Here is a 12,193-nt window from a genome sequence, read left to right on the forward strand (position 1 = left end):
GTCCTGCTATGTTGTTATTAGAAAGAGATGTCTTCCTACATGTTGGGTTCAGTTAAAAGCATCAGGTATGTTAGCTACTATAAGCCAAACTGACCACTGTTAACTGTAGCTGAATCCATTCTTTAAGGTAAATTGGTATATCCTTACACTTCTTCTCCACCACACATACAATAGTGACTTAAAGCACAACGGGTTACATGACACTGTCAGAAAAACAACTACATATTTAGCACTGTGCAATAAATGCATGAAACAAGTCAAATCCTTTATGCATCATTGATAAAACGTCTCTGTGGGAAATCTAAACCTTACAGTTGACACTAACCTTGAGTTAATCGTACACAGAGCTAAAGCCTGTGCAGTGTATAAACACCGTGCGGCTGAGAGATGATGTAAATCTCACACGTCACATTAACGAAAACACCAGACGAGCTGCTGCAACATCTGCAAGCCGTTGTTTATTGTATTTAACTCTCCATTACAGACAAGAGTGAATATGTGGACTCTATTATTTATGTGTTTTTATTCCCCCCCCCCTCCTCTCTCTGAATAATACCATAAACAATGCATAATAGTCTCCCGCCCCCACAACAGCTCACACAAAGGGAAGCACTTTGTATATTATTCACAGAGTGCTGCTAATGTATAGCTACCATGCTCTTTTCTCTTTGTGTCTCAAACACACACACACACACCTCTGACACCCCTCTGTCTCACATCACACACAGCAATCACACACACAATCTCTCTCTCTCTCTCTCTCTCTAGGCCATTATCTTGTGAATAACTGGCAACACCATTTTGTACAGCAGGGGGGAACTACCTATCGCGCAGCCCCCATAATTACAGCCTTGCCAATTATCAGAGCTTTACAACTACCAATTATCACACAGCTCTCTTTTTCTCCAGGCCCCCCGTTTTAATGGCAGCGGGAAAGCGAATGGGACAGCCGCGGCGGCGGTGACGAAGCTTCACTGAACACTCAGCAGGCCTTAAAAAGTCTTGAGATGCTTCCTCCAGAAAAAATCTGCATGCTGTGCATAATGAAACAATAAGTTTAACAAGGAGGGCCCCCACCTTGAAGGTTAGGAGCAAAAAGGGAGTAATTGGTAGGGAATACTTTTTCTTTTTAAAAATGAGGCTTGGTGGGGAAAGTTTTCACAGAGCACTGTGGAGTCTGGACAGGCCTAACAACGTCTTTAATAAAATGTGTACTTATCCCAACAACCCCCAAAACTATTTCTCATGAAAGCTTGTAGACTTGAAAGCTGTTTTTTTTTTTTTGTAACCATTTGTGGACTCAGCAATTATCTAATAGCGCAGAAGGAAGCAGGGGCCCTTGAGGGATCTATCTTTAAACCCAGAGGAAAAACAGTGTTTTCCATGTGAGAGAGCAGAAGCAGAAGTGGGAGCAGAAACTGATTGTATACACAAGCACAGTGGCTGATAAGATAAGGCCAGACATACCAATCCAGCAGCTAGGCTTCTATGTGCAGACCCCCCCCCCCCCTCCATCCCAACCCCTTCCATAACAAGGCAGTGGACAGGGTCAACAGGGGCCAGTTTCTGAGTGAGGAAGGATGTAGCTGTGCTCCAGTTGTTGGTGTGTGAGAAAGGATACGGTCTCAATTCTTAAAGACTGAAGCTTTGAATAACACGCAAAGAGGGCGACTTCAGAACCGGTCTGAAATATGTCACAGAGTGCACAAATGGAACCTCGATCATTTTTCTCTTGATTATTTCTGCTTTGAATCGGATTGAGTCTGTGTCTAATCTGTCAATAATGTCATGCATGTTAGAGTTTCTTTAACCATTATCCACATAATACTTTTGTGTTACTCTGTTTGGACTGTAATGTTGGAGCGACCTAGCACCAGAATTTCCTTCAGGATGAATAAAGTCCTTTCTTATCGTATCTCTTCTCATAAAGACTAAAAAAAAAAGTCGGAAAACTTTAGCAAAACACAATAATAACTTCAAGATGTAGTCAGTCTTTTAGGTGATGTTCTGGTTCAAGCTGCAAACTCACACCCTGTTTGATTATACGATATATAACATCTTAAATCTTTGGTCCTCTTGGTCTCAGCTCGGGGCTGTTATCTATGTTCTTTGTGTTTGAGGTTCGTCTGCTTTGTTCTTCTTTACTCTTTTGCTGTTTTTCAAAGCACTTTGTAAAGCCGTGTTTTTAAAGGTGCTAGATAAATAAAGTTATTATGATTATTAAATTACCCGTTCTCACACTTCTTCTGCTCTCCTAAAGAAAGATTTATTCTTACTAATAAAAAATGTATCAGAGGCAAATTGAGCAAACTTAATTTCTCATTCTCTGCATGCATAATCAAACATGGAAATGCAATCACAACCATTTCAAGCTATGTAGTTTGTAGGAGAAACATCTGTATTTTGATCGTACAGGTTTTTATTAATGCACAATGTAGATGTGTAAATGTTTTTCTCTATATGGTTTAAACTGGGGGACCACTGGGAACCTTTGTAACTGGTGTAACTCAGTGGTGGCCACAGTGATATCTTCCACAGACAGGAAAAGCTTTTCAAAGCCACCTTTAAGGCCTACAGGGAGTGATTGTTTTAATTGCGTATTCCCTCATGACTAAATCTAAACCCGACAACATGACAAGTAGTGAAAAAGCAGTGTTCTAAAGACGTACGATTGTCCAAATACTACGACTCTGCTGATTGAAACGGGGACAGGAAGGAAAAGCACACTTGGCCCTAATCATTACCCGTCCAGTCCCAAAATATTTGTCAAAGGAAACTCATGTTTTCTTTCCAACGGCTAACCTTGATGAGAGATGAAAATACTCTCAGCGTGAAGGGTAAACGAAAGAAAAGAGTGAGAGGGCGAGCGAAACGAGAACATGGCAGACAGAGAAGGAAAGACGGCTGATAAAAAGGGTATAGAAATGGCTCGGATGAGACATTACGGGAGAAGAAATGTGTTTGACGAGTGACCTTTCTACCACATCAAGCCAGAACAATGGTCCATTATGTGCTATTGTACCCACTGTGTAATGAACCTTCCTCTTGGCGGTAATGCTGACACAACTGATAGACCGGGGTGAAAGGCAGGAAGTACATGAAAGGAGAAGGGTCCAGCAGGATAAGATGGCTGCTCACAGTCCCTTTGAATAGATAACGTTGGATTATTTGGAAGTGTTTCAGGGATTTAGTATGTGATCGACTTCTGTAAAGATTTTTAAGTGAAGAAGTGGTAGTGCTGCCCAATGTCAGGGGAAGTGTAAGGGGACAAATAACATGATACACAGCACACTGCACGGTGTAAAGATTGACCTTTACATTTTGACGATATGCCTGCCTCTTCAAATACTGACTACAGTCGAACGCAGTGTTGAGACTACAGAACTCTACGCCAACCAGAACCTTCATAACCCGCATTATTCCTGCTGATCAGCAGGGGGCGACTTCACTCATCGCAAAAAGACCTATACTATCATATTACCTCCGTCAACATTTTTCTCATAATGTATGGTCAACATCCTAATTTAAAAGTCTTCTTACCTGCAGCATGATTTCTTTTTTGTTAATTATGGTTCAATTTGGAGTAAAATAGACCATAATGCAGGGAATGCTATGGGACATGGCTTTGTATGATTGATTGAAAAGCTGCTTTAACACTTACCTATAAACTAGTGTGGAGGCTTGGAAAGGTCAAGATGGTGACAGTCAAAGTGTTAAAATCGAGGCTTCAAAGCAGTGGTGCACAATCCAAGTGGTGACGTCACGGTGGTTCCATTATTTTCCGACATACATTCGACGGTCTATACATGTCTCCGCCCGATCTCTTGGCTAGCACTAAAGTAAATCGTGATCCAACGTAGTGTTCTTGCTTTATACATTGTTGAGCTGATGTCTATAGAGGAAGTGTCAAAACTTAGATTTCTAACTAATAGTCAAACTGAAATGCATCAGTATTGACCAGTGCCAGTTTTACTACTGGTGCATCCACAGGTAAATCATTTTAATCCAATTGCTTTGAATGTTTGTAACAAAAAAAGCACTTACTGATTCAGGCCAAATAAACTTATATTCATGTTAAAAGAAAACTGTTTGCCTGCTCGTCTTATCACCGGACATTTTGACAGCAAACATCAGTTTATTCTCGTAACTGTCCGTCTAGATTTGTTTGCCTGGCTGGGGCTGGGAGTCCACAGAGACCCAAGACTTAAACCTGCAAGGAAAATCCATCCATCCAGTCAATCACAGCTGGATTAAGCGTAGCCTCTGGCAGTGGCCAATCAATAGTCGCTCTGCAGCGAGGTGTCGAAGTTCGAGGCTGAACCTTGGGAAAAGCACCACGGTGAAACACGGCCAACTGGATCATTGTTTTAACAAAGAAGCAACCACATGTCTTCCACATCCTCAGCGGGATGTCCCCCCCGTCAATATCTGAGTATCTCAGCCAGTGGTTAAACACAAATGAGAGGCATGCTTGTGCATTTTCAGGGGGGGGGGGGGGGGGGGGGGGGGGGGCTTGGGGAGGAGGTACGCTTTACTGGAGTGAGTCAAACACACAAAATAATTAATACATTGACTTAAGAACTACAAACAGACAATCCCAAGGTGGTTCCTGCTCTGTGGATGCAGAGTGAACCTACCTTTTTTTGGTAGATTCCTCAAACACCAATTTAGCTTGATTTCCCTTAGCTCCATTTTGCCCTGAGCACTCTACATGCCAAAACCATTGCACACGTATAAATAAAAGAACAAACTAGAGAACAAAAGACTTGCAGAGTTCTTGCAGAGACCCAGCAGCTATAAAGAAAAAAAGTCTACTACCAAAGAAGCAGAGGCAGCCCAAACTCGTCCACGTTGTATTAGTTCACACTCTGTAGTGTGTTTTAGCTTCAGAGACCATTCAATCCAATTCTCTACATCCAGTGTTGCTGACGGCGAAATTAATCTCGATTAACAGCTTCTTTTCTGTCGATATTAAACCCTACATTCCCAACACCAGCAAGGGGAAGAAGAATGCGTCTTAGAAACTCTCCAATAGTTCCAGATAGCTTCACACCTTGTTCAGATTCAGACATTTCCCCGAAATACAAACTCAAAGATGTTGAGTGAATATGAAATGTTATCTTTGTGACACATATACATGGTCTGTAATGGATTTCTGTGTTGCAACATGTTTGAGACTTCATCATGATAATGCATGCACATGACTTTGACATTTAAGGAGAAGGAATAACAGATAAATCCACAGGGCTGAATGAACACACAAAAAGGAGCACTCTGAACTTTTTTACTGATAGCCAGCATAACAAGTGAATCCTCCGACACGGCATTTGCGTTAACCTTATCCCAATTAAAAATAAAGCCTCGGCTATTACCATATTATGGGACTATCTGCTCTGCCGGCGTAAAAAGAAAGAATTACAAACTCAAATTTGATAACGAGCGACTGCAGGGAGTAATGACTCCTGCCCCCTACACCAAGAGCATGGGAATTAATTAGCTGGCGAGGCAGTAATGGCCTTGGCATTTACAAACCGCAGCCCCAAAATACTGGCACACTGCCCGACTGACATTTAGTTTGGTGAAGAGAGGGAGAGAGAGAGAGAGAGAGAGAGAGAGAGAGAGAGAGAGAGAGAGAGGTTCTGAGAAAAAGACCTACTAGCTTGGGGCTGTTTGGTTTAGGGCACTCGAGTGAGAACAGTTACAAATTCAGAATTTACTTGTTTCTTTTACTTTCAGCTCATTTTTTTAAACGAACAAATTCTTGATTTATTAAGCCATTTATATTGTATTTTATTGCACTGATGGCTTTCTGAACAACAGAGAACATTTTCATTTTGTAGAGTCAATAAATTGTCAAAGAGGGAATTCTTTTAGTCCGATTGTTGTGAGATTGAAAACAGTCGGTGGTCAGGAACTTCAAGACCACTTGTTTCCGTCTAATCGTTTATCGGGCTCATCGTGCTGCAGAAATCTGTACTACTTCAAAACAATAGTGCTGTTTGAGGAAAGTTTACCATTTGTCAAAGTCTGGCAATATATTTTTCTGCACTTTTGATACATTTTTTAAATTAATTCTAATGGGTCAGGTCCATTTTTTTTAAATACTGGTCACTACCCACAGCTCATAGGTGAGTGTTGGAACATCAGCTCCCTCTTTACCCCGACGGTAAGATATTGAATAAAACTTTGTATTTCCGTTCCATTAAAGGAAGCATGTGCGACTTTTTGATCCAGTAGGTGTCGCCCTTGAGCACCAGCATTAAACAAAAAAAAAAAAACTGCTGTTAGGCCACACCTCCACTGTTCTGAAGCCTCCGCTCTCCTCCAGATTCACTTTTTCAAAACAGGAATCTCTACCAGAGGACTTAAAAGAAACAGCCAAATTAATTTTGCAGTTTTCAGCATTCTGACTTCAATGAGCAGAAATAAAGAAAACAAGAGAAGCAAAGGAGGAGAGACGACCCAGAGGCTTTAATTTGGCTGCTCTTTGTAACTACGATCAAGGCTTTTTCAAAAACATGTTTTTTGCTTTTAAAACATTGTGACTGATCCCAGCAGGGAAAAAAAACAGCTATTAAATTCATTTGACTCTCTGTGATTCAAACAGAGCTGCAGTTACGACAGTTCTTCCACGCTTTGATGTCGGATCTCAACGTCGGAAAGCACACAACGTCCAAGAAAGAGAGTTTGTTCCCAGAAATGACAAATCTAAAAGCATTAAGCAATAATTCAACATGAAGACCATACCTCTCCTGCTCCATCTTCATCTTCATGGTCTCCTCCTCTGAAACCTGCGTCTCCACTGCGCTCCATTTACTGGAGCCTTTACGGTCCAGCTTTTCCCCCGGACGCTCGTCTTTCCGGTGCTTTCCAAACCTGGAATACAAATAAAGAGGACACAGTCAATGTATGTTGGAACACCTGAGGGACTGTTGTGCATAGTTCAACTACATTTTTTGTTTTTGTATTTTTTTAAGCTTTTTTAGTCATGATGTCCAAGTCACTGGAGTAGTGTCAGAAAAAGATCAGTGAGGTAATGGGAGGTCGGATGTCAATGACACCTTTTACATTATTTACAACTAATACAGGAAAACATTGTGAATTCTCCCCAGTTGGTACTCTCGTTATGTATTCTATTCAACTGGCGGCCAAGGGGCCAACTCTGGCCCGCGGATCACATCAGACGGGCCTGCGGATCAGTTCTATTTACAATTTAAAAAAAAAAGATTATAATTTTTGTTTTTGTTTGTGTGTTGTGCTTGTCTTTTCTTTTTGCCCCCTGGTATGATTATGTTATTGTAATTTATGTGTCTGTGTGTGTATATGTATGGGTGGGGAGGGGGGGATGTGACATGTTACCAAAAAAAATTGTCCTTAATGATTATTGTATCACGATACCTGTCAAATTAATAAAGAGATATTTAAAAAAAAAAGAAGATTATAAAGATAAAAGATTATAATCAGGGGGAGAAACTTGCTATTGACTGTCGTTGTTGCCACAGTAAAGTGTTAAAAACAGCAGAGCGCTCCCGTTTAATAGAGCGTCTTTGGTCCTGTGCTCGCAGCCGATCACAAGCTTGTGTTGTTGATGGTGAAAACGGCTTTAGTGCGGCGTACTGCTGTGGTGGGCTTGCTCGTCTGGCCCCCGGTTCCTTAGCTCCTTGAAAATGTGGCCCCCTGAACATTATAGCGGAATAGCCCTGATGTACATGATAAGTCTCTCCTCTAACATCGCCCTCCAGAGCCTTACGGGTTAACCCAAACTGATCTGACTCAAAATGTTTTTCAGTGATCAGGGAAACCGCTCACTGTATGACTGAACAGCTGATCAACCCCCCGAAACCAACCATCTGAAAAGTACTTTTCACAAGTTCAAACCCAATTCAGCTCGTTTAAAGCAGGTGGCGTGAAGACGTGGCCCATCACTGTAATTATATTCATAGGGAGGGAGTTACGCTTAACGAAATAGGAAGCCATTGCAGAGATATTTCAGCTTGATTGACTCGGTACAAAGCTGCAGCCTGTTGAAGAAATGACTTTGGCACAGCACTCGCTTCTACAATGAACCGCCGTGATTATTCACGGGGAAATTGGTCCGCGGAGAATATCTACGACTTCTAAAGAGACAACGCTGAGAGGAACCAAAGAGGTGTGTGTGTGTGTGTGTGTGTGTGTGTGTGTGTGTGTGTGTGTCTGTGTGTGTGTAATGGAAGAGACAGACGACGGTGAATGAGAGAAAAAATTAGTTTGTGCAAGAGAGACTCAATGAATGAAACATTAAGAGAGAAAAACTAAAGTGGAGAATACAAAGTCAGAGTCAAGAGTTGTGTGTGTGTGTGTGTGTGTGTGTGTGTGTGTGTGTGTGTAAGAGGAAAAACACAGAAATATGTAAAAGAAAGTTAAAAAAAAAAAAAAAGAGAAAGTCAGTGGATCAAAAGCAAAGCAAATAAACATAGAAAAACAAAAGGTGTGTGAGTGTGTTCAGAAATGAGGCAGGAAAAGCACAAACTGCCCAACAGGAGTAAGAAAAAAAAAAGAAAAAAGAAAAGGCACGCTGAGATTGAGGGTCTGTGAACATGAGCATGAAAAACAATACAGAAGAAAGAGAATTGAAAACAAGAGAAATAAGGTAAAATCAATGAGAGCAACACGGAGACAGAAAGAACAACATGAGAGAATGAACAAGCAGAGAGAAAAACCCTGTGGTGTGAGTGTGGAGGAGAAACAAGGTAGAAAAGAAAACAATGGGAAGAAAAGAGAGAGGGAGGCGAAATGAAAGCTGGAAGAACAAGGGGATATTGTGTAGGACAAAAACAACAACAGGTATATGGGAAAATGAAAGAAACGATGAGAAGAACGATGATGGAAGAACAAAGAAGGAGACAAAAATCACATTGGTTTCTGGACTGGATTTGATTTTCCACAACTTTTCTCTCAACTATCCTGAACCTATGTCGAGTTGTTTTATGACCTGGAAAGTTTTCCTCCCTCGTTTTTTTTTGTGATCATCGTCTTGGAAATGTCCAAACCAGTTGAAGTGTGCCCTGTGTAAGTTTTGATTTACAGAACAGAATGGGTCAGAGTCGTTCTCTTGCTGCACCTCACTCGCCCAGTGGACTGAAGCCCCCAAAAGGAAACAGTCCTCGAGCAGAACACATCCTGCAAAGCTTCGGCTCTGTGTGAACCAAGAACAGGAAAACACAAAATCCAGAGAATAAGACTCGCAGATGCTACCCAGATGTTCAACATCTTGCCTTTTTATACGCGGACATTAGATGGCTACTGCTGGATTTTCATGTACCAGTGAACCAGTGTGAAGTTTGTCCAGTGACCAATAACAGAAACTAACCTTTTTTTATGTTTTGAATACATTTTAAAGATGACTTCCTCCCAAAAAAAAAAAATCAAGTTGGCGCCGAGCCCCCAGCATCGCAGTGTGTCGTCACTCAACCACCACCTGGCAAAGCGTTATCTCCAACATTTGACCTCCATAGTCAGTTTGAATAGAGGTAGTTTTGCTTGAACTTTTTCTTTGATATATGTTCCCGTCTTTTCATGCAATGTGGAAAATATCTTCACCAGGTGATAATAGCATCCTACATTCTGCTATAATTTCCAGTGTAAACACAAGAATGCTCTGAAAATAGCAAATAATGGAAAGTCAGAAAGTCTGATAGTCTGATAGTAATTTTATACATTAATTGGTTGTTGGTATGACTTAAGAGTCTTGATTCCAATGTGTGCTTACATTAAATTAATCTGTGCTGTTTCATTGATATTGCAGAGAAGCAATAAATGACTCAAAAGTTTCAGTGAAAACGTCATTTATAACTGAGAATCTCTCTAATGTTGTCCATCAGACAAACTCTGAACATTTCTCAGAACTGAAGCAAGATCGCTCAAGAGGAAAACAAAAATCCAATAAAAATCTGTATGTGATTAACTTCTCAAAGTTTCTGGATTCTCATGACAAATTGACATTCACATACGACAACACACACTGATGTTGTGGAGTGTTAAACACAAACCAAGAGATGGGAATGACAAACTGCAGAGGATGCGGGGTGTGGTGGGTGGGGGGGGTGGGAGCTTGGAGACTAAGGTCCATTACCTGATTAATTTGACTGCGGCCGCCAGAAACGCTCAGAGTGACGGCTCGCTGTTAATGCTAAGAGCAGGAGCGATCTATCACCACGAGAGACGGTTGACACTTTCTCTCTCCACACCACTAACTTTCATTAACAGCCTCTTAAAAGACAGCCTAACTCTGCTCTTCACACACACACACACACACACACACACACAAACAGCAACACACTGAGATTTATGACTGAACGGAGAAAACTTTGAAGACGAGACGGGGTATTAAACCATGACACCGGGGCATTTCATAATCTTTTATTCCAGGCACAGTTAGGCCCCGCTCGTCTTGTGTGCCCGCCGCTATCGATAAAGAAGCTTTGACTGGTTTGTGCGGTTTGAAAAAAGAAAAAAAAAAGCATCCTCAAAATGTCAAGGATTCAGCTAATTTAATTCAGCAGACCGACCATGTGTCACTCTTAATCCTGTTAAACTCGCAGAAAAGTGAAATCAAGTCTGGAGGTGTTGTGAGCAGTCATTTGGTGGCATATTGGATCTGAAGCTGTGTCCAAATGTCAGTGAAGCAAGGGACTGTCCAAACATCCCAAAGTGGGAGATGTGGGATAATGTCAGGGATTGACTAAAAGACGATCACAGGCATGATGGCGTCCATGAAAATGTGAAAAATGTCAGTGATAATCCAGAAATGACAGGTCAGCGACATCTATGATTGGAGCTTGATAAGTATGAGTTTGTATTGTGAAAATATTCAGAGAAAAGTGTTGACTTAATTTGCCCTTTAGAAACCGTGGTCAATAACTCCTGATCGATCTGAGGTTGAAGGTTTTATGAAACGATCTTTACAGCTGTCCATATTAGAATGAAAAACAAACAATTACAGAGAGCAGTCGGTGTCTGTCTGATGGTAATGCTTGTTGCTTCAAGAAGGAAAGATTTGGGTGAAATGTATCCAGCGGTTTATCTCGTATAGTTTCTGTGATGTTCTAAGATGAATTATGATTCATATATATTTTCTAAGATTTATTTTTGGGGCTTTTGGGCCGTTAATGTAGAGATAGGATAATGAATAGAGTTGAACATCAGGGAGAGAGAGAGAATGAGGAATGACATGCTGGAAGTGGAAAGGAGCCACAGGTCAGGTTTGAACCCGGTCCGCCTGCTTTGAGGACTGTAGCGTCTGTACATGGGGCACGCACACTAACCACTACAACAGATGCCTCAGCTGTTATGATAATTTCACCACAGAGTGCTAACATGTAAGCATGCTAGTGAGATAGCTGAGATGATTAATTGTTAAGCTTCAAACATTTAACATTAGCATGTTAATGGGCTAATTATCGAAACAAAACCTCAGATTTGATGACAAGTTTTGCCATGTATTGTGTATTGTGCATATTTGAATCTGTATTTTTTGGGGTTCAGCTCTTGGTTGCCTTGCTCGGCGCTACAGATATGCATTAGCATTTTTTTCATCCTATGCATTAACATACAGAATTGTTATACTGTGGTTCGTTAGCATTAGCATCCAGCTAAAGATGAACCCAAAAAAAAAACTTGAATGAAAGTCAGTAGCCCGAGTAGAGTGTGACTCAGCGCCTTAACAAAGCTCCTCCTTTATACCGCTTTTTTTTATTAAGTGATGCAGAACAATACAAGACAAGTGAGGGATATGACAAGAACAAAAGTATGTAGGAGACAGGGGAGACGAATAAAACAAGGCAAACAGACAAGAAAAACAGACAATCATCTGGATTGGGGAAAGAGAAAGAGAAAAGAAATAAATAAAAGAAAAAGAAATGCATGAAAAATGAGAGTGGCTGTGATGAGAATTTATGATGATAAATATGATATGAGTATAAGGGGGAGAGAGGAAATAAATCAATAAATAGGTCATAATGAAATGGTGGCTAAAGATGTAATAATAATAATAGTAATAAAAAAAAAGATTAAATTTGATGGTAAGAGGAAAATAAATTCATAAATAAGTTGTGATAGTTATACAGAAAGGAAACAAAAAGGAAAATAAATAAATAAATAAATAAAAATAAAGCTTTTGAACTTTCATACTGACTCCACAACTGTGTAACAGAAG

General features: G+C 40.7%; 1 protein-coding gene across 6 annotated transcripts in view; it reads right to left on the reverse strand.

Moving 5' to 3' along the window:
• The window catches only part of pard3ab (par-3 family cell polarity regulator alpha, b), a 270,125-nt gene that overhangs the window by 64,610 nt on the left and 193,322 nt on the right, over nucleotides 1-12,193 (reverse strand). For all 6 annotated transcript variants that reach the window (XM_061045451.1, XM_061045450.1, XM_061045453.1 and 3 more), the window contains one exon: nucleotides 6,748-6,876. In XM_061045451.1, the coding sequence (XP_060901434.1) occupies nucleotides 6,748-6,876 (129 nt within the window). The remainder of the gene's footprint in view (nucleotides 1-6,747; nucleotides 6,877-12,193) is intronic.

The sequence above is a fragment of the Labrus mixtus genome, chromosome 8 (genome assembly GCF_963584025.1).
Source record: "Labrus mixtus chromosome 8, fLabMix1.1, whole genome shotgun sequence".
Taxonomy (NCBI): Eukaryota; Metazoa; Chordata; class Actinopteri; order Labriformes; family Labridae; genus Labrus; species Labrus mixtus.